We start from the raw sequence: 19,076 nt of genomic DNA, 5'->3' as shown, positions 1-19,076 counted from the left end.
CTGGACATCGCCACATGTCCCCTGGGGCAGGACAGCCCCGGTGGGAACCACGGTCCCCGGAATTGCCCGGGCTCTGGACCGTCCACAGGTGCCTGGGGGCTCTCAGGCGGCTGGCGCGGAGAACCACCAAGCGCGAGAGAGGGGAGGGCCCAGCAGTGGGTTCTCAGGGGGCACCCCTAACACGGACATTTGCCATCCCGCCTCACGAACGAGGAGACAAGAGGCTCCAAGAAGGTAGGGAGCTGGCCCAGCCTCATGCACCGCCCTCCCCTCGGCCCCTAGTTCTCAAATCCAAACCCCTTGGGCAGTCGGGCTGCTGAACCGGGAGCCAAGCAGGCCAGGCGCTGGTTCTGGTTCTGCCGCTATGTCCTCGGCCACGGGGCCGACAGCCAGGCCTGCCGCCTCTGCGGGGTACAGTGAAGACAAGAGCTCGGGCCTCTGTCCCTCTGCCTGGCCCCGGAGGGTGCGGGACACCCACAGGTATGGCAGCGCTGGTCAGGTGGTGCCACCAGGGGAGCTCTGAGGCTCACGGGCAGGACCCAGGCAGGGGCTTGTTTCACTGGCGGCCTGGTTCTCGGCTGGAAACGCCCCACAGCCCGCGAGCCCCATCGGGCACCCTGACTTCTGGGTCACAGCTGGCTGCCCCTTTTACGTGAATGCTTCAGTACTTGGGACAAATGTTATCAGCTCACCCTTGGGCTTTAATGAACCACCATTAACTGAGGATTTGATATCAGAAGAATCCATCTCAAATTCCTTCTCGCTGAGGCCGGCAAAGCGTTCTGTGTCCCTACACCCTGCCCTCGGCTGCTGGGCTGATGGGGACCCCCAGGGACTGCGTGGGCTCCGAGTCTGGCGTGCACCCAGCTGGGCGGGAATCCAGCCTGGCTAGCGTTCGGGGCCAGGTGGCCTTCCTGGGCCTTACTTCCACTCCCTGCCCACAGGGGGCGACATCCGGACCTCCCTCGTAGGGTTTGGGGTGGTCGTGAGCGCACACCTGGGGCCGTCCGTGCCCTCCCGACAGACCTATGTCAGGGCTTGCTGTCACTGCCACCGCCGTTGGCCTAGAAACCTGGGACAGCAAGGACCACGGCCAGGCCACGGGGAGGCGGCCCTGGCTCTGCTAGGGTAGCACCAGCCCGCTATTCGCGTGCCTGGGCACAGCCGCCTCTGTGGGGCGCTGAGGACCCTAGGGACACTGGCTGGTGGCTGTGACAACCACCCCCTATCAGGCCACTAAAGGCGCAATACCCCCGGGAGGCATAAAGTGACAGGACCCCAACGCCACAGCCCTGGCGCGGGGACAGTGGCATCTGCAGCAGAGGCAGGACGGGACGCAGGCGTCCTCATTGCTCAGGGAGCAGAGCCGGCGGCCACACATGCGACGGTCCCCGGCACGGCCGGTCAGAGAGCCCAGGACCCGAACGGGAACTCACCCGCTCTCGCTCTCCAGGAACACGGAGCCGCTGCTCTCGGCCAGGGCGGCGCTGACGGGCGACAGGCAGAAGGGGGAGGAGAAGGCGTCTGAGTCCGAGTCGAAGGAGCTGTCCCGGCTCACGCCCTCCGCCGACAGCTCCAGGGAGCCCTCCTCCTCGCCGGCCTCAGGCCGCGGCTCCCGCCCCTCCTCGGTGCCATCCTGCGAACTGACCGCGGACAAGATCCCGGAGTCGCTGTGGGCCGGCTGCGGGCCGTCCATCCCCAGGCCCCGGGCCAGCTTCTCCCCGTCCTCGGGTGAAGGGCTGACGTGCACGGCATCCCGGAGGCTCTGGGCCACCCCCAGGACGTCCTCGTCCCTGGGGGTCAGGGTGGGCCTTGGCTCTGTGGGGGAGGTCGGGTGGGGGGCGCCCGAGCTCTGGGTGCGCCGGCCCCGCAGACGGGGCGCCTTGCGCACGGGGGAGCTCTCGGGGGTGATGTAGCGCAGCGCCTCTTCGTCCTGCCTCTGGATCCGAGAGTTGGGGACCCAGGCGAGAATGAGGGTGGTCCCCAGCAGCTCATCCTTCTCCATGTACAAGCACAGGTAGCCTGCGAGGGGGAGGACAGCGGTCAGGGAGGGCCGCGCACGCAGGGGGCTTCAGACATGCCTGGCCCCACGTGGAACATGCGGGGACAGTCGGGCTTGGGAAGAAGGGAAGGGCGGGAGCGGTGGGCGTTGCTGAGCCCACACACTGAGCGGGTCCGGAGCGCCGGGCTGAGCCACGGCCTGTCGCCTGCTTTTCCAGGCGTGGGAGCCTCGCGCATTCAGAGCCCTGCCCTGTCCCCTGCCTGGGGTCGGTCAGCGCCCGGGGACCAGGCCCACAGCGTCACAGCGCTGTTCAGGGGGCGCAGGCTGCAAAAACAGTTCCGAGAGGGGTGGCTGGCGTGCGGGCCTTTCCCAGACGCAGCGGCTCTCCTGGTGTTTTTCTCCACAATGCAGCGTTTCGCCAGAAGAGGCCGGCTGCCCGTGTCGCGCACGGGGTCGCTGACAAAGGGCAGTTTCTCTGAGGCTGGCAGCGAGTGGGTGGGCTTTCCGGGCTCCTGAACGCTCAGTCTGGGGGGACCGGGGCATTTCTGTGGCAGTACCTGTACCTGCCACTTGGGGGCATCCTGATTCCCAGGCCTTTAGCACAGGTCCCCCGGCCTCCGAGTCTCTGCTCTGAAAAGTCGCCGGGGCAGGAGCTGGCCCCTCCATCCCTCAGGGCTCTGGCCCCACGCGTGGCTCCCGTTCCGGAAGGGCTTGGGGCTATACCCAGCTGTGCAGAAGGGGTGCAGCCAGGAGGCCAAGGGTGTCCACACTCAGGCCACGTGGCTTTGGGACAGAGGACCTCGGTCGCCCCATCCCACCACCTTCCATCATGTCGGGACTAAACCACGGGCTCTCCGAGGGCCACGCTGTTCCTCCTGTTTTATACCCAGAACATGTAGCCCCTTCAGACACCCCCAGAGTTGCCCGGTCCCTGGTCAGGTGGCCACGGGGTCAAGGCAAGGGCAAATGGGGAAGGGAGGCTGGAGCCTCTGATGCTGGGCTGGTTGGTTAGGGAGCTCGCCGCGGGCCGTGTCCCCCGCTCCCCCAGGCCTGGGGCTCCGGCCCCTCCCCCTCCCCGGGCGGGGCTCACCTGGGTGGTGCTCGCCCAGCCCCTGCAGCCCCTCCGGCGGGTGTACGCAGACGTTGTTCTTGGAGTAGATGATCTCGCCATCCAGGACGGAGGGGGACCCGCTGCCGCCACCCGGGGTGAGGGTCAGGAGGTCCGAGGCTTTGGAGGAGGCCCGGCGGAGGAGGCGGCCCAGAGACATTGCCGGGGGGGTGTTCCCATCCTCCGCGCACTGGGGCCCAGGCGGGGCTCGTCCGCACCTGCCTGGGAGGGGGATAGAGGCAATGCGTCTGGGCCAGAGGCCAGGGACTCGGCTCGCGTCCCTAGGGCGTGTCCTGCCTCCCACCGGCCAGCCCCAAACGGGTGCTGGTTCAGCTACTGAGCAGGTCTCAGCCCAGGCGCGGTGGACGTATTGCACATGTCCCCTGGGGACAAAGCAGCTGGCCCCTGGCTTAACCTTAACCACCTTCTGGGCGCGTGGGGCGGGTCTATTGCTCTCGAACCCAGTCACCACCGGCCCCTCTCCGGGAGCCTCCCTGGCAGCTCCAGGCCGAGGGTGTCTCTCCCTCACCTGTTTTTTTCTTTAAATTTTTTTATTGAGGTGCACTTGGCACCCGCTAGTCCGGGAGTTTCAGGCGTGTAACGCTGCGATTCAACATCCGCACGCTGCGATCGCTCGCTGCCCCAAGCCCAGCCGCGGCCCCCCGCTGGCCGCGCGGACCTCGTCGGCGGGCCCGGCTGCCCTCGTCCCACCCCCGGCACGCCGCAAGCCACGCTGGCACACGGGACAGCCACATCCTGAAACTTTTTAAAAAATCGCACCTCGAAATACATGTTGTCCTTCCAACGAACCATCTGGAAAAGCTACATCCTTCTTTTAGTGATAATCCCATTGTCGGGAATATTTTTGAAATTCGAGGATTGGTCAAGTGCCCCAGGGTCGGTTAACAAGCCACGGGTGCCCCCTCACGGGCCGCACGGGCCCGCAGAACCACAGCGCGGGCCACGGGAGCAGCTGCCAGCCTCCTGCCGGCCACATTCGTAAGAAGTGAAAAGAAATGAGAGACATGAATTTTATTTTTAAATAACCCGCTGCATCCCTGAGAGTGTCATTACGGCATGTAATCGATACCAAAAAATTTCTGATGAGCTATTTCCCATTCGTTAAGTGCCCAGAGTCTGGCATGTGTTTTGCACGTAAGACGCCTCGGCCCTGAGCGGCCACGTTCCACGTGCCCAGGGGCCGGCGGCAGCCTGTGGGGTGGCGGGTCCGCCTCCGTGGAGCCTCCAACAGCATCACTCGGCTTCATCTCCATGAGGGGCTGCACACAGCCTCTGCTGGCTCCCCGAACTGCAGCCTCTTTAAGTGAAGATGCTTTGCCATCACTGAGGATAATCAAAAGAATGTGCTGGAAGGTCTGAAGGCAGCTCCCAAACGCAAGTGCTCGCATTGTGGCGGTTCCAATACATCGTCAGACGTGACCCTCCCCCAGCTCTGGAAGTCACATCCCAGAAGCGCTGTGTTGCAAACCAGGTGAGGGGCGAGGGGCACCCGAAGCCGCTCGGCGATCGGACACCCGCGGACCGAGTGCCCTGTCCTGCGACGGGAGGGCCCCAGCTGCCCCCACCCGGCTCCAGCGGGCGGTTCTAGGTGACTGCGCACCTCCGGGGACACTGGGGCAGGTCTGCGAACCAGGAGCCACAAGTACCTACTTTCATCAGATAATTCCCCTCTATTTTTAAAATGCACTTGTTCGTCTGGGAGCCTATTTCATCCAAATTGAACCTGGGCCCCAAACCTCTGGCCTCTTTAGAAGTGGAGAATCCTTGACCTAGTTTTTAAAGCTTTTTTCAAAAAAATATGAAATGTGCTTAGGAGTCTAAAAAAAGACCACATATCCCTGCAATCACACAATCCAAAAATATTTGTGTATTTTCTGCCCCCTTCTGTGCCTTTCCTAAAAAACAAACAAGAAACACCGCTCACTGGGTTTCTGCCACACTCGCTCTTACTCATCTCAAAAATACGCCATCCGGCCCTGGCGGCGGCTCAGTTGTTTGGAGTGTTGTCCTGTACACCAGAAGGCTGCAGGTTCAAGTCCTGGTCAGGGTGTGTACCTAGGCTGTAGGTTTGAGCCCCAGAAAGGGCGCGTACTGGAGGCAACTGATTAATGTTTCTCTCAAATCAATAAACATATCCTTGGGCAAGGACACAGTTCTCAGGTGTTCAGGCTGAAGTGTGTCCACCGCCCCAAATTCCCATGTGGAAGTGCTGACCCCCAGGCCCTCCCAGCGTGACCTTATTGGAGACCGGTTGTCCCGGGGGTGATCGAGTTAGAGTTAGGTCCTGAGGGCAGGCCCGCATCCCACGCGACTGGCACCCTTTCAAAAGAAGAAGCCTGGAGACAGACACCTACGCGCAGGGACGCAAAGCCGGCCGCTTACAGGCTGCCTACAAGCCGCCTACAAGCCGAGGGCGGGCCCTGGAGCAGGTCCTTGCTCCCAGCCTCAGTGGGACCCAGCGCTGCCCGCACCGTGGTCTCCAACTGCTGGCCTCCGGATCTTCGGGGCCATGGATCCCTGATGTCGAAGCTGCCCGGCCTGCAGCGCTTTGTCCGGCAGCCACGGAACACGAGCGCCCCACGTTAGCACCAGGTTAAAAATACCAAGTGCAGCCATTATCACCGCCGAGCGTGCAAGACGGGGGCACGCCATGCTTCCACTGGCCTGCATCTGCTTTCCAAACGGTGGCTGTGCCACGAATAGCCTCTCCACTGTTACACACAGACCTCCATCCATGTCCCTCTACCGCCCCGGGGTTATTTCCGGAAGCTGTGGAAATAACTGCCGTGGGTGGGTACCCGGGGCCCCCGACAGAGCGCCCAGTGGATTTCCCAAGGGGCCGGCATCATCAGAGGCTTGAACCTTGGCCAGTTCGGTCACCGAAAATGTTTTCTGATGGTTGATTCACGCAACGGCGTTGTCCGGTGCTCACTGGACATCCGTGTGCATCCGGGCCTTGCTTGCTGGCGAGCCCTGCCGACGCTTCTGCTGGGGCACGGGTCCGCTGCTGAGACGCGAAAACTCTTCCCGCAGCAGAGGTCTTAACCTCTGCTCCGGTCGCTCCTGCACTTCCCAAATTCACCGTTGGCCTTTTGACTGTAGTATCTCCTTCAAGTACGTCTTAAACGTCTACGAAGTGAAATTGATGGTAATTTTCCCTGATGATTTACTTTTTATTACTTTTATATTTTCTATCATCCTTCCCAAGCCAAGATCCATTTACCATTGGTTTATATCTTCCTATTATTTCAGTGTTCCGTGAAGGACATTGGAAATTTCACAAGTCCTCATTCAAAGGGCACGTTGCTCCGCAAAGGCCGTCCGTCTCAACGGCAGCGTCCGCCAGCTCGAGTGTTTCATGGGCTTGTGTGTGTGCCCAGCTTCCTGTCAGACGGGAATGGGCATCAGTCACAGATCGGTAGCACCGGAGGCTTGCTGTGGAACGCTTAAAGGAGATTTCAAAAGCAGGGGGCCGTCAACTGCGACCCAGAGACCGGCGGGGCCTGGCCCGAGCGTTGGGCACACCCTCTCGGCCTCTCCCACATCGCACCCGTGATGGACGTGTTACCCCATGACCTCACACGGTCGACACGCTCCCCTGAGAACAACCTGCTGCAGGTGTGTCTCAGCGAGAAGTAGGAGGTGAGGTCATTTAGCCCCCGCCCCCCCCAGTCCCCCGCCCGCCGGGAGCCTCCGACGCTTCTGGGGCCCCCGATCTCACGGGAGCGGGAGCCTGCCCAGTCGTTTGGGGGCCCAGCCGCCCCAGGCTCCTCACAGGACCACCGGAGTGAGCCCTGAGCTAGCTCCGCAGACAGGCCTTCCTGCCCCCGCCCCGCCCCGCCCCTGCAGCCATCTCCGCCCGGAATCCCCTTCCAGCCGCGTTTTGCCTCTGTCTGAAGAGCCGGCCTGCTGCCCCGAGGGGGGTCGGTGGGTTGGCCCGTCATCCGCACACCAACCAGAGGGCGGCGGTCCAACTCAAGGTCAGAGGGCGTGCCTTGGCTGCGGGTTTGACCACCCCCCCAACTCCCCCCTCCCCTGCCTACGAGAGGCACCGATGGATGTTTCCCTCTCCCACCGAGGTGTCTCTCGCTTTCTCCCTCTCCCTTCCTCTCTCTAAAATCAGTAAACACATCCTCGGGTGAGGATTAAACATTTTTTGACTTAAAGAGCTGGCCCTGAGCTACGCAGAAGCAAGGCCCGCGGTCCCGCACGCTCAGCGGTCCTGCCAGGCTTCCTCCCGGCCGCCCAGGCCAGAAGGGACAACAGCCTCTTCTCCGCGTGACCTCGTGGGGCCAGAGCCACCAAGCTCCACAGTGAGCGCCTCTCCCAGCGCCCGGCACACAACCACAGCCTCGTGTCCTGGGATTGCCGCCCCCCCGGTGGGAGGCGCCGGGGGCACACACACGTGGCGGCACGGCCGAGGGCTCCGCGCTCAGTGTGAAATTCCACTCAGCTCCCACAATGCAAGCTGGCGGCGTCCTAACTTGGCAGCTCTACCCTCCAGCTGGTACATCTAAATCTGAGCTCAGCCCCCCCACCCCCCAACACATGCTGTCAGAGGGGAGGAGGGATAAGGTCCCAGAGCAGAGCTGGGCCAGAGCCTGACCTGGGCGAGCAGGAGGCCCTCCCGCCCCAGCTCAGGACGCCCGCCAGGGGCTGTGGTGGCTACGAGAGGCCCGGCAGGGCCCAGCCCTGGGACAGCTGTGAGCTGAAGGCCGCGACACGCTGCTTCCCCGAACCAGGGGCTTTAAGGACCTCAGAGGGCACAGCCTGGACTGCTGACCCTGCAGGTCTGGGGAGGGCCTCCCAGGCGACTGGATCCCGGGAGGAGACTGGGACCCAGTCCTGCTCGAGGAAGGCAGGTGGGGGCGGGGCTCCGACAGGAGGCAGGCCCCTCCCCGCCCCGACGGGGGCTGCTCCCAGCAGACAGGCTGCTTAGGAGATACTCCCTCTCCCAGACGGACACGGTCACCAGCCGGATGTTAAACAGGATTAGCGGCAGCTGCTGGGTGGATCCGGGGCTGCAGAGGTCTGCTCTTGCTCTGCAACCCACCTGTCACTGGGAGCAGTGGGAGCGGACAGCCCAGTGAGTCCTTGGATGAGGCGTTGAAGGCGCGGCCGGGCACCGCGTCGCAGAGACGCCCCGGGGGGACCCCCTGGCCTCGGGTTCCTGGGCTGCGGCTCCCGGGGCCTGGCATGGGCTTGTCTAATCGGGGGCGGGCTCAGGGGTCCCGGGGAACCAAGCGACCTATTCTCCGATCACACAAGTAGTTAGGGCGGAGCCCACCCTGCACAACCTTAAATGCCAGCGGCAGAGACGCTAAGACCCAAAATCAGCTAATGGCCAAAAGGGAACGGAGCGAAGCCAGCGGCCAGGAAGAGCTACCGCCCCCGCCCCCAATCTCTCGTAAGGACGCAGGTCTAATTGGAATCAACAGAGCAGCCTGAGATGCTCACAGGGCTTGGTGCCAACGTCACAAATCCCCCCCCAAACCTGAAGGCGGACGAACAGCTCTCTCTAGGTCTCCGGCAATGATAAAAACTCACTCCCCTCCAATGCGTTCTTAGCACTTTTACTGTAAGACGGGCAAGCCCGTCACGGTGTTGTGCTTTTAGAGGAGGAGCTCCTGAGTCCAGGCCACCTCTGAAAGCCCCTTCCCGGCTGTGCTGACCAGGATGCCATCTTGGCCGGGTCCGGATGCCCTGTTTTTGTTGACAGAAAGGATGACGATGCCAAGCGGGCAGGCAGCTGGCACAGGGGGCGGGCACCGGTGTGGGCAATGTGAAAGGTATAAAGTAAAAATGCCAGTGCTGAACTTGAATCGTCCGATGTGGGGGAGGTCACAGGTTCCGCTTTCTGCTGCTCCACGCCAAGCCAGTGACCAGGCTTTTGCAAAACAGGCTGTTACGCAATCCGAAAGGAAGGGGCGCCTTGGCCTCCTCCCATAAGACGAACGCGCTCTGCAGAAACCCCCCGGCTGGGGAGACTCTCTTCCCCCTCACCTGCCCCCCCCCCCACCGTAAGAACCAGAGCACCTTTTAGAACCACGAACTCCTGGCCACCTGACAGGTCGGGCTGTGGAGGGGGCGTGTCTGGTCCCGGGGGAGAGGTGGGGGCAGGGGCGGCCGCCACAGAGGAGGGGGAGCAGGAGCCCAGAGGCGCCCCGCGGGGGAGCCGGGGGGGATGGGGGGGCGCGGGCTGCTGACTCTGCAGCCCTGCTTGGAACGGGCCTGCCGCTGGGCCTGCTGTTAACCCCACGTTGCTGCCACCATCTTGGGGCCACGCAGGCACTGACCCTAGGCCCAGAGGCAGCCGAGCCTTTTGTAACTCGGCGGTGACACTCAGACATCTGTTACCCAAAATTCGTGCCCCGAGATTTGCTGATTTACACCCGAGGAAAGAGAACCCTGCTGGTTGGAGAGACAAAGCCCCCGAAACGCCGGAGATGAACAAAACCCAGATTACGAAACGACGCCCTTCAGAAGACACGCCAGTCCCGCGCTGCTGCGTCTGAAAGTGCTTCTGTCCCTGCGGAGCAGGTTGCGTAACCAACCACCACAAACCCAGCGCCTGAAGCAGCACGAAGGTCATTATCTCACAGTTCCGCGGGCCTGAGGTCCGACTGGGCCCCCTGGCACTGAAATTGGGGCGTGGCTGTCACCTTTGGTAGGCTGGTCCCTCCCGAAGGCTCCAAGGGAGGGTCTGCGTTCGGCCCTTTCCGGCTTCAAGAATCGCCCGCATGCCTCCTCCTCCTGGGCCAGCGGTGACGGTCCACGCTCGCTCACAGCGCGCCACTCCGAGGCCGACTCTCAGCCCGCGGGGCCTCTCAAGGACCCTGTGGTGGCGCCAGGCCACTCCAGGTCAGCTGGCCAACAACCTGAATTCCATCGGCAACCTTAACTCCTGTGCCCTAGAACCTACCATAGTCCCAGGTGCCCAGGATTAGGACACAGACAACTTTGGGGACCATTTGTCTGCTGCCCACACCACACCAAGGACACTGTCTAGAGCCAACATCCCTCGGGGAGGTCTTCCCTTCTCCCCGCCCTCCCACTAGCCTCAGAGCCCTCTGAGCAGCTTGAGGGGGGCCGGCCCGGAAGCGGCAGCAGAGGCTGAGCCCGCCCCCGGCAGGAGCCGCCGGCCGGACCGGGGGTCGCCGCGCGCTCACAGGCCAGCGCCTGCCCTGAGGCCCCCTCGGCCCAGAGCCCTGGTTTCCTGGCCGGGAGGACTTCCCAAGCAGGAGCTGAGGTGCCCATGTCTCTTCCCGAACCTTCCTAAAAAGACCACAGACATGGCAGCCTAGAGCCCCAGGGAGCCCCAAACTCTTGCGCTCGCTGCTCTGCGCTGTCCCCTGTCACGCGCCAGCCCGGGGTCCGGGGCTGGGACACAGTGGTCAGCAGCACGACCCAGGATGTCACCGGTCAGCCGTTAGCACGCCCCTCAGGGACGTGGCCCACGTGCGTCGGGACAGCTGCGTGCTGCGGGCGGGGTGGCGGGGCGGTGGGGGTGGGGCGGTGGGCACCTACGGGCACACGTCCTGGAACAAAGTCCACAGGTGACTGCTCCCCGGCCTTGTCCCTGCCAGGCTGCTCCAGGGAGCTCCCGCCACGTGGCCGCAGAAACCGGTCCGTCTGCTTTGCCCTCGAAGCCTGATCAGCAAAGTCCAGGTACGTGTGCCAGTTAAATGGGAGCCAGACCCGCGCCTGCAGGCACTTCCTCTCCCACTAAACACCTGCTGTGAACACGCCCCGGGGGCCCAGCCCCCCTTCCCAGGGCCCAGCACACGAGGCACGGACACCGTGGTCTTTGGGGAGCCCCCAGCTTCGCATCCAAGGGCGCGGCGGCGTGAACCCTGCAGACGGCCCAGCTCTGGCACCCCGCCTGGGGACATGGGGTCTCCCCTATGCCTGAGCGCTGAGGGGACCCCTCCTCTCAGCTCTGTTCAGCGTCAGGCGTGAGGTGGCTGCAGGTGAGAGGGGTGCCTGCCGTGGGGTGCGCAGGGGACAGGCAGGGCTGCGGGGCGGGGCCGGGCCGGGCCTCGGGTGGAACCGAGGACACCTTGCGTTCAACACGAACGCATGAACCCTGGGGCAGGGGCTTGGGACCAACCGCCGTAAGAAAGGGGCCTTTGAGAGGCTGCAACCGGACAAGACGGTTAAAGAAAGGAGGGCGAGGGAGGACCTGGCCGCCGGAGGCAGGTGTCGCTTCGACTGAAGTGCTATGTCCCCTGGAAGAACAAGGAAGCAGGGCCTGGGAGACGAAACCAGCTTTAAAGAGCCAGGACCGGGGGCGAGGGAGGACGAAACGCCGAAGGTAAGGAAACGTGTGGATCCAGCCAGGAAACCCCCTGCCGACCCCAAAGAGGCCCGGGCGCGCCTGCCCTCCCCGCTGCACCTGCCGGCTTCCACACAGAGGCTCCGCCGTCTGAGGTCAAGGGGCCGCCACCGCCCCGTGAAACAGAAGCCCGACCGGAGCCAGGCAGTGGCGACACCCCTCAATGCTGCCTAAGGAAAGCATTTTGGTGATAGAAATGGAAACGCTGGGGCATCAGATGACATCTAGCTATGCCCTTTGTCCCAATTCCAGAATGCCAGCGTCACAGCCAATTTATCCAACTACTGAGCTCGGGGTCACTCAGCAAGGATCGTGTGCGAGCGTGCGCGGGCCGGGCTGCAGGCGCCGCGTGCGACCGTGGATTCCGCAGTGACCCGTGCAGGGACAGCGCAGAAAGGACACGCCACAGGGCGGCGGCGGCTGCTGTCGGGCGGGGCTGTGGGTCTGCGGGTCACGCATCCCACACCTCACCTGAAAGCCCTGGACGGACCCGCAGCGTGCGGCTCAGCCGGAGGAGGGCGGCCACTCCCGGGGGAAGACGGGCCTGGGGTCTCCCCTCCCTTTCCTCCCGCTGTGCCTCCGAGCGAACTTCTGCGGATGCTGAACTCAGCCTCCCTGGAGCCCGGCTTCTCCCCCTCTGAGGGCTGCTACACACGTTTAGGTTAGATATCAGCTGTCAGGCAGCTCGTCAAAGTAGATTTATGAGAGGTGTAAGACCAGGGGCCTGCAGGGGGCGCACAGGTGGCTGATAGCATAAAAAAGAACCACCGCGGAAGTGAATGGGGAGCAATGTCCTACCCCGGTCTTTTCTGTGCGCCGGGCTCGTCCACAGACTACGCATGCGGTGCGTCCTCGCTAAGCATCACAGCTAGGCTCTGAGACTTGGAGAACTGTCCTGTAACAAAACTCATTTTACTGAAAGCTAATTGCTGTAAACACCAGTTATGCTCCAAGAGCATCCAATCAATGTTACAATGAAATGACATCGAATGAAACAATGTTTCTGAGGACCTGCAATGTTTCTAAGGGCCTGCAAAGTACAACAGAACAATGTCCAATACAAGGGACACCACTAGAACCCATCCCTGCCGCTGCACTTGTCTCCCTCTCAAGCCCACTCCTCCTGGCCTTCTATGAAACTAAGTAGCTAATCCTACAAAAGCGGATTCAAGCTTGTGAAAAAATCTGGGTCTCTCAGCTGGGTTGGGGGAGACAAGGTGAAATCTCTACTGAGATTTCTGTTGCCAGGCAACCTGGTTGCCCTGTTCCCTGGAACGGCCAGCAGGGGCCCAGCCCCCCCCTGCGAAATTACAAAAATGAGCGGAAATATACCTAAATGACAAATCCCGTCTCTGCCTGTGATGAGCTATCTACTGGATGGACCACACATACAAAGAATCAAAAAACAAAACCAGGATGTTTCTGCCCCTCTAGTTACACAGGAGACATGCAAACCATGGCTATTAATAACCACACTAATAAATAGTAGCAAGCCCTGAGCGCAGGCCAGGTACTATATAGATGCTTTAGACAGTCAGTGTGAAAGGCCTTTGGGGCAGGTGTATTATTTCCATTTTGCAGAGAGAGGCACACAAGGCACACACGCGTCAGGTCGGAACTGGGCTCCACGGTTGGTACCGACCCCACGCCGGCTCCGGAGGCCACGCTGCGACCCCCGGCCACACTGTGGCCACGGCACTGAGCTACCCGGGACGCAGGCAGAGAGGCCAGCACGGCGGAGGCAAGCCGAGCAAGCCGCGGGCTGTCTCCTCAGCTGCCTGGCCACTAGCGGTGACGTGGGCTTGGTCCCCTGCCCCTGGCATTGTAATGAGCCACGTGGCAGACTGCGCCGGGCTGCACAAGGCGCTCGGGGAGGGAGCCCCAGTGAGCGATGGGGGCCGCTCATGGGGGGACGCGGGGGGACGCCCTGGGCTTTTGGCGCTGGACCGCCCTGCGCCCAAGGCCCCGGGTCCCAGAGGCGTGAAGGTGGGGCAGGCTTCCCTAAGCCTCGGCGTCCCCGCCTGTGAAAGGGGCTTGCGCCCGCGCGGACTTGAACGGTTTGCTTCCCGGGTTAAGTGGACTGAAGCATGAGCGTCAGCAGCCGTCACTGCGGGAGGGCGGGGCGGTCCCGTCGCGAGGCGCTTTCCCCAGCCGCCCGCCGAGGCTCCGCTCTCTCCCACACACCCGGGAGCCCACCCGCGCCGGGGAGAACATGGCGGCCGCGCGGGGCACACGCCGCGCCCCAACCAACAGCACAGGGACGGGGAAAGGCCCCCCTCCATGCACGACCCTCCTTCCGCACACGCTCTCCTGGTTTAGTGCTTAACAATTCAGTGTCAACGCTTCTAATGAGGGATTTCTAAAACCTAACAGTCAGATTTCCGAAACTTCCCCCTGCTCCCGGGAGGACAGACTTGGAATGGAACCCTTGAATCCACGCCTCTGGTCTGGCCCTTTAGTGAAACGCGCCCACGGCGCGGCCTTTTCTAAAACCCGGTTCCCTCTTCTTTCCACATAAAGCATCAGTGGCTTCAGGAGATGAAGACAGACCCGAGGGACCAGTCACAGGCGCGCTGTGTCCCCCCCACCCCGGTCCTCCCCGCCCCCCGCAGGCAAACTTGAGGAAACAGCAAAACAAACTCCTCCCCAGGAAAGTGAGCAGGCCTGACCGTCTCTATTTCTGAACGGAATTTGAACCAGACCCTGCCCCACAGATGACAGCAACTTCCCGCGTGGGAATAACAGGATCTCAAGATTCCCTGGCTTCTGGCAAGGTCCCGCGGTGACACGAGCAATCCTAAATGGCCTGTTTTCCTCTTTGCCCTTGTTTATATTCTTTTGTCTTGCTCGCTTTTTTAAAAGTAAAGAACAAGGGGGAAGAGCCGCGGCCTAAGGAAGTGAGTTTCCTGACACGAGGTCCGTGGCCAGACCCCCGGCCGGCAGCCGGGAAAGCCAAGAGCGCGGCGCCATGGGGCGGCGGGCGCTCTCCCGCGGGCTGGGTCACTAACAGCGGCCCCTACAACTTCTCGTTCCCGGGCTGCGACCACCCAGCCAGACAAAGACCGCAAGTTCCCGGGTCCCCCGCTCCAGACAGGCGAGGACCGAGTGTCCCCGGGTTAGGCCCACTCTCTGCCCGGGCCGCCCCGATCGCCGCGGAAGGGGTCGCCCGAATGCGCCCCGCACGATCCGGAGCGCCTGCGCGCCGCCCGGCCCCCGCTCGGGCCCTGCGCTCTTGAGGCTGCGGCCAGACCCTGGTCTCTCCCGGGCCCGCGGCTGCAGGCCCACGCGCGGCGAGCGCCCACCTCGTCCCCGCCGAGGCGGCGCCGCCGCCCGGGCCCCCGCGGGCCCTTCGGACCCCGCCCCCGTGGCCCCAGGCCGGGCCCCAATACCCACCCGGATCCCACAGCGGGGGCCGGATTCGCGCCGGCTCCGGGAGCCGCCGCCGCCGCCACCGCCGCCGCCGCCAGTGAGGCGCGGCGGGGCGGGGACGCGCGGCAAGGCCCGGCCCCCGGCCCGCCTACGGCCCAACCCGGTCCCCGCCCTCGGCCCAGCCGGGCCCTCGGCGGACCCCAGGCCCGACCCCGACCCCGGCCGGACCTGGCGTCGAGTCCGGCACTGCCCCAGTCGCCTTCGCCCTCTGGCCCCAGGTCCCCGGCCCCAGCCGCCTCGATTTCGGGCCTCGCCGCCCGCCCAGGTCCCAGGCCCTGGACTCGGCCCCGGACACGAGCCCCGACCTCCCCAGAGTGAAGGCGGAGTCCCTGGGACATTCCACGTGTGCCCTCGCCCTCCGGCCTCTGAATGTTTCGCTTTGTTTTGTTTTGTTTTCTATTTGGGGGGAGGGGGGGAGGGAGGGACCGACACCCGGCAGGCCGCAGGCCTCAGCGTGCCCCCTCTCCTCTGAGGATCCTTCGCAGGAACCCTGCGGAGGGGGCGCCGAGACCCCCAGGCCTGGAGGTGGATGGCCGCGCCCCAGGCTGGGGCCCCCGGGCCCCCGAAGGCGCAGCCGGCTCCAAGGCTCCTCGCGTCTCCACCTCCGCCTGCCGCCCTGGGCACTTAGCGGCCCCCGGGGGGCATCGGACTCTCCGACAGGGCAGCGCTCGGACAGAGCGCGCGAGGGAGAAGCCGTGCCCACGCTCGGGCGTATCTGCGTGTCAGACGGCCGGGGTTTCCAGCGCATAGAAACGGCCCCAGGCCGCGCGCCCGGGCGACCCACGGCGCGCGCGGGGACCCGGGGCGGCCGGATGTTGACGGCGTCGCCTAGCAACGGGCGATGGCGGAGCCAGGCGCCGGGGCCGGCGGGTAAGCGGGGTCCAGAGGCCGCGGTCTCGGAGCGGCCCCCACGGCTCCCCCTTCCTTAGCCCCCCTTAACCCCGGGGCGCCCCTTCCCTCTCGCCGCTCTCTCCCGCCTTTGCCCCCTCCGGCCCCACTCTCTGCCCCGGGCCCGCCCCCGCCCGCCCCCGCCCCCGCCCCCCTGCGCGCCCCTTCTCCGTCCTCACGGCCCTTTGTCCTCTCCCACACGCGCTCGCTCTCCCCCGGCTCCGGGCGCTCCGCTCCCGAATACCGCGACCGGGGCGCCTGGCGGAAACCACGACAACCACTGCGCTGGGCAGCCGCGGCTGTGGGGCCGGCGCCGGGGGCCGGAGGCTCTGCGGGGTGCGGGTCCTGGGGGGCCGCCCCGCGGTGGCCACGGGAGCCCAGCCCAGCCTCCCCTCCCCCAGAAGGGCGACCCCGCCCCCTCCCTGGCTTGGGGGTCCCCCGAGCGGGGGCGAGCGACCTGAGCACAGGCAGCCGGTAGTCGGGGAGAGCCGGCCGCCAGGCCCCTGTCGCTTAGGCTTCGTCTAAAGGCCTTGACACCGCTTTAAAGAATTTGCCCTCAACCGGAGGCACTTCTGTGTTGTTTCATTAAAAAGAAAAAGGGGGCCTGGGCCAGGAGCACCGACCGGCAGAGCAATCGGGGTCACGTTAAGTGGCAAGTCTGAGCGCCCAGTGGTCCGCAGAGTGGCCTCGGATTTCGCGAGCGTTTCAGTTCATGGCAAACCTTCCCGCGAACATGCCCTCCGGGCTCCTGCTGTGGCTGCAGGTTGCGTCCAGGAGAGGACAAGTCACCAGGGCTTTTATTGTCTGTGTCACACATTTCTGTTTTAGTTTGACTTTAAAAAAAATAATGAGCTGGTGTCTTTAATTAGAAAAAAAGTTTGTCTGTAACAGGGTATTCTTGTACTATCCAACCCAGAGTTTGTAGAGTTTGTCCTTTTCTGCAATGTCCTCTTACTTTGTCTTTCTTTTTTTTAAAGATCTTATTTATTTATTCTTAGAGAGAGGGGAGGGGAGGGAGGAAGAGAGGGAGGGAAACATCCTTGTGTGGTTGCCTCTCGCACGCCCCCAACTGGAGGCCTGGCCCACAACCCAGGCCTGTGCCCTGAGTGGGAACCGAACCGGCGACCTTTCGGTTCACAGGCCGGTGCTCGATCCACTGAGCCACACCAGCCAGGGCTCACTCTTTCTTTCCCCTAGTTTGTCAGACACCAGTACCTTTCAGGTGACTTCCCTGGCGTGCTATTAATGTTTCAATAGTTGTATTTCTCATTCATTCGTGGAGCCACCCTTTCGCTGCCCTCGCACCACGTGACACACGCAATCCAGTGCTGGGGGTTAGTGACAAACACTATCATTTGCAAGTAACTGCCTAGACATCCCCTGGACTCCCCGAGAGGCGAGGAATGCCGGGCGCGGCGCAGCGGTGCCGACGGCTGCCTCTCTTTCTGCCCGCAGGCCTCCTCCGGAGGGACTCTCAGCGCCAGCAGGCGGGGAGGACCAGCACGCCGAAGGCCGCAGGGTAACGCTCCCCGCAGCACAGGCTGTTCTGGGCGTGTGTTTACTGGGCATTAGAGACGTTTAGCTCTTGCTCCAGAAAGGTGCACCTTGCCGGGCACAGACGCCGCGGGGCTGCCGGGAGCCGCGCTTCCTTCCGCCGCTGCACAGCGTCAGCAGGCGGGGCGGGGGGGGGGGGGGGGGCGGGCACGCTGCTCTCAGAGGGCCCCGAGCTGTCAGAAGTCGTTCCCTGCACCGACAGATGCAAAATAATGACAAAAAAAGAGAAAACAACAACAGCAACAACAAACAGAGAGCGCAGATAAGTTAAAGCACAAAATAATCCCTGAGTGATGCTCAGAAGTGTGTGGGTGGCGTTTCTTCATCAGTATAATTAGAGTATTATAAAAAGTCCAGAGGGGGGAGACTGGGACAACTAGAATAGCATAATCAACAAAATACAATAAAAAACAAAAATAAAATATCACCAGACCCCTTATAACATCATTCCCTGATTTTTTTCCTGCCACATCGCCATAGGTGTCAACAGCAGAGAAGAGCGGTGACCAGGAAGATGAAGAAGCTGTTGATGCGACAGAGCATTCTGAAGAGGTCACAACCCTTGGGGAGGTCGCATCCGAGGGGGAAGTTGCCCCCGAAGGGGAAGTCACACCTGAAGGGGAAATCGCACTCGATGCAGAAGTCACCCCCGAAGGGGAAGTCGCCCCCAAAGGGGAAGTCGCACCCGAAGGGGAAGTCGCCCCCGAAGGGGAAGTCGCACCCGAAGGGGAAGTCGCCCCCGAAGGGGAAGTCGCCCCCGAAGGGGAAGTCGCACCCTATGGAGAAGTCGCCCCCGAAGGGGAAGTCGCCCCCGAAGGGGAAGTCGCCCCCGAAGGGGAAGTCGCACCCTATGGAGAAGTCGCCCCCGAAGGGGAAGTCGGCCCCGAAGGGGAAGTCGCACCCTATGGAGAAGTCGCCCCCGAAGGGGAAGTCGCCCCTGAAGGGGAAGTCGCCCCCGAAGGGGAAGTAGCCCCCGAAGGGGAAGTCACACCCTATGGAGAAGTCGCCCCCGAAGGGGAAGTCGCCCCCGAAGGGGAAGTTGCGCCCTATGGTGAAGTCGCCCCCGAAGGGGAAGTTGCGCCCTATGGTGTAGTCGCTCCCCATGAGGGAGCTGAAAACAAGGAGGAAGCGGAAATGAAAGAGGACTTGGAGTCCGAAGGGGAGCTGGACTCTGACACGGAGACCTCGTCCTCTGAGGAGAGAGTCAGTTCTACAGATGTGATCTACACCAGTCCTGGGGACGTGGCCGAAGAGGAAGATGACTCCAGGTCCCTGTACGAAAGAGCAAGGAGGGAGGCCAGGCTTGAGGACGGAAAGTCCGCCCGTCCCTCGGAGCCCGGAGGCGGGGGCGCCGGCCCGCGACAGGCAGCAGGCCACTCGGAGCAGAGGGGCCAGGGCGCTGCCAGGCGCTGGGCAGGCAGTTCGGTGAGTAGCCGAGGGTCTGTTTTTGCAAACATGCTGCTGCCCCTGCGGTTTGCCGCCTACGGGAGGAACTTGGGGTACACCTCAAAGGGCCACTGCGACCCCCGTGAGAAGCTGCCGAGCGCCTCGGAACACCGCGGCGGGCGCCCTGCATGGGGGGCGTCCGGGTGTGCGGTCTCTGAGCCGCCGGTCGAGCCAGACGCTCCGTGACCACGCGGGCGCCCTTTATCCGCGCCCTCCGGCACGGGAACCGTCAGCTGCGCCTGGCACGGAGCGCTCCCCGCGTGGCCAGGGAGGCAGAGGGATCGCTGCGATGC

General features: G+C 63.4%; 2 protein-coding genes across 6 annotated transcripts in view; one reads left to right on the top strand and one right to left on the bottom strand.

Annotated features, from left to right (window-relative positions):
- TBC1D16 (TBC1 domain family member 16) overlaps window positions 1–14,931 on the bottom strand; it is a 59,313-nt gene extending 44,382 nt beyond the window's left edge. For 4 of the 5 annotated variants that reach the window (XM_054593318.1, XM_054593320.1, XM_054593321.1 and 1 more), the window contains exons 1-3: window positions 14,860–14,931; window positions 3,093–3,332; window positions 1,437–2,022 (exon numbers count right to left, since the gene is read on the bottom strand). In XM_054593318.1, coding sequence (XP_054449293.1) covers window positions 1,437–2,022; window positions 3,093–3,270 — 764 coding nt within the window. In that variant the 5' untranslated portion in view covers window positions 3,271–3,332; window positions 14,860–14,931. Of the gene's footprint in view, window positions 1–1,436; window positions 2,023–3,092; window positions 3,333–12,264; window positions 12,295–14,859 lie in introns of those variants that run through there. The other variant, XM_054593319.1, reaches the window with a different exon arrangement.
- Window positions 6,687–19,076, top strand: part of CCDC40 (coiled-coil domain 40 molecular ruler complex subunit) — a 34,439-nt gene continuing 22,049 nt past the window's right edge. The window contains exons 1-3 of the mRNA XM_054593081.1: window positions 6,687–6,749; window positions 8,128–8,217; window positions 17,818–18,762. Of these exons, the coding sequence (XP_054449056.1) occupies window positions 6,687–6,749; window positions 8,128–8,217; window positions 17,818–18,762 (1,098 nt within the window). The remainder of the gene's footprint in view (window positions 6,750–8,127; window positions 8,218–17,817; window positions 18,763–19,076) is intronic.

This window comes from Pteronotus mesoamericanus, unplaced genomic scaffold (assembly GCF_021234165.1).
Source record: "Pteronotus mesoamericanus isolate MK-2021 breed Mesoamerican mustached bat unplaced genomic scaffold, CSHL_Meso_final scaffold_408, whole genome shotgun sequence".
In the NCBI taxonomy this organism is placed as follows: Eukaryota; Metazoa; Chordata; class Mammalia; order Chiroptera; family Mormoopidae; genus Pteronotus; species Pteronotus mesoamericanus.
Note: the sequence above shows the minus strand (reverse complement) of the source record. Positions and strands in the feature narration are given on the sequence as shown.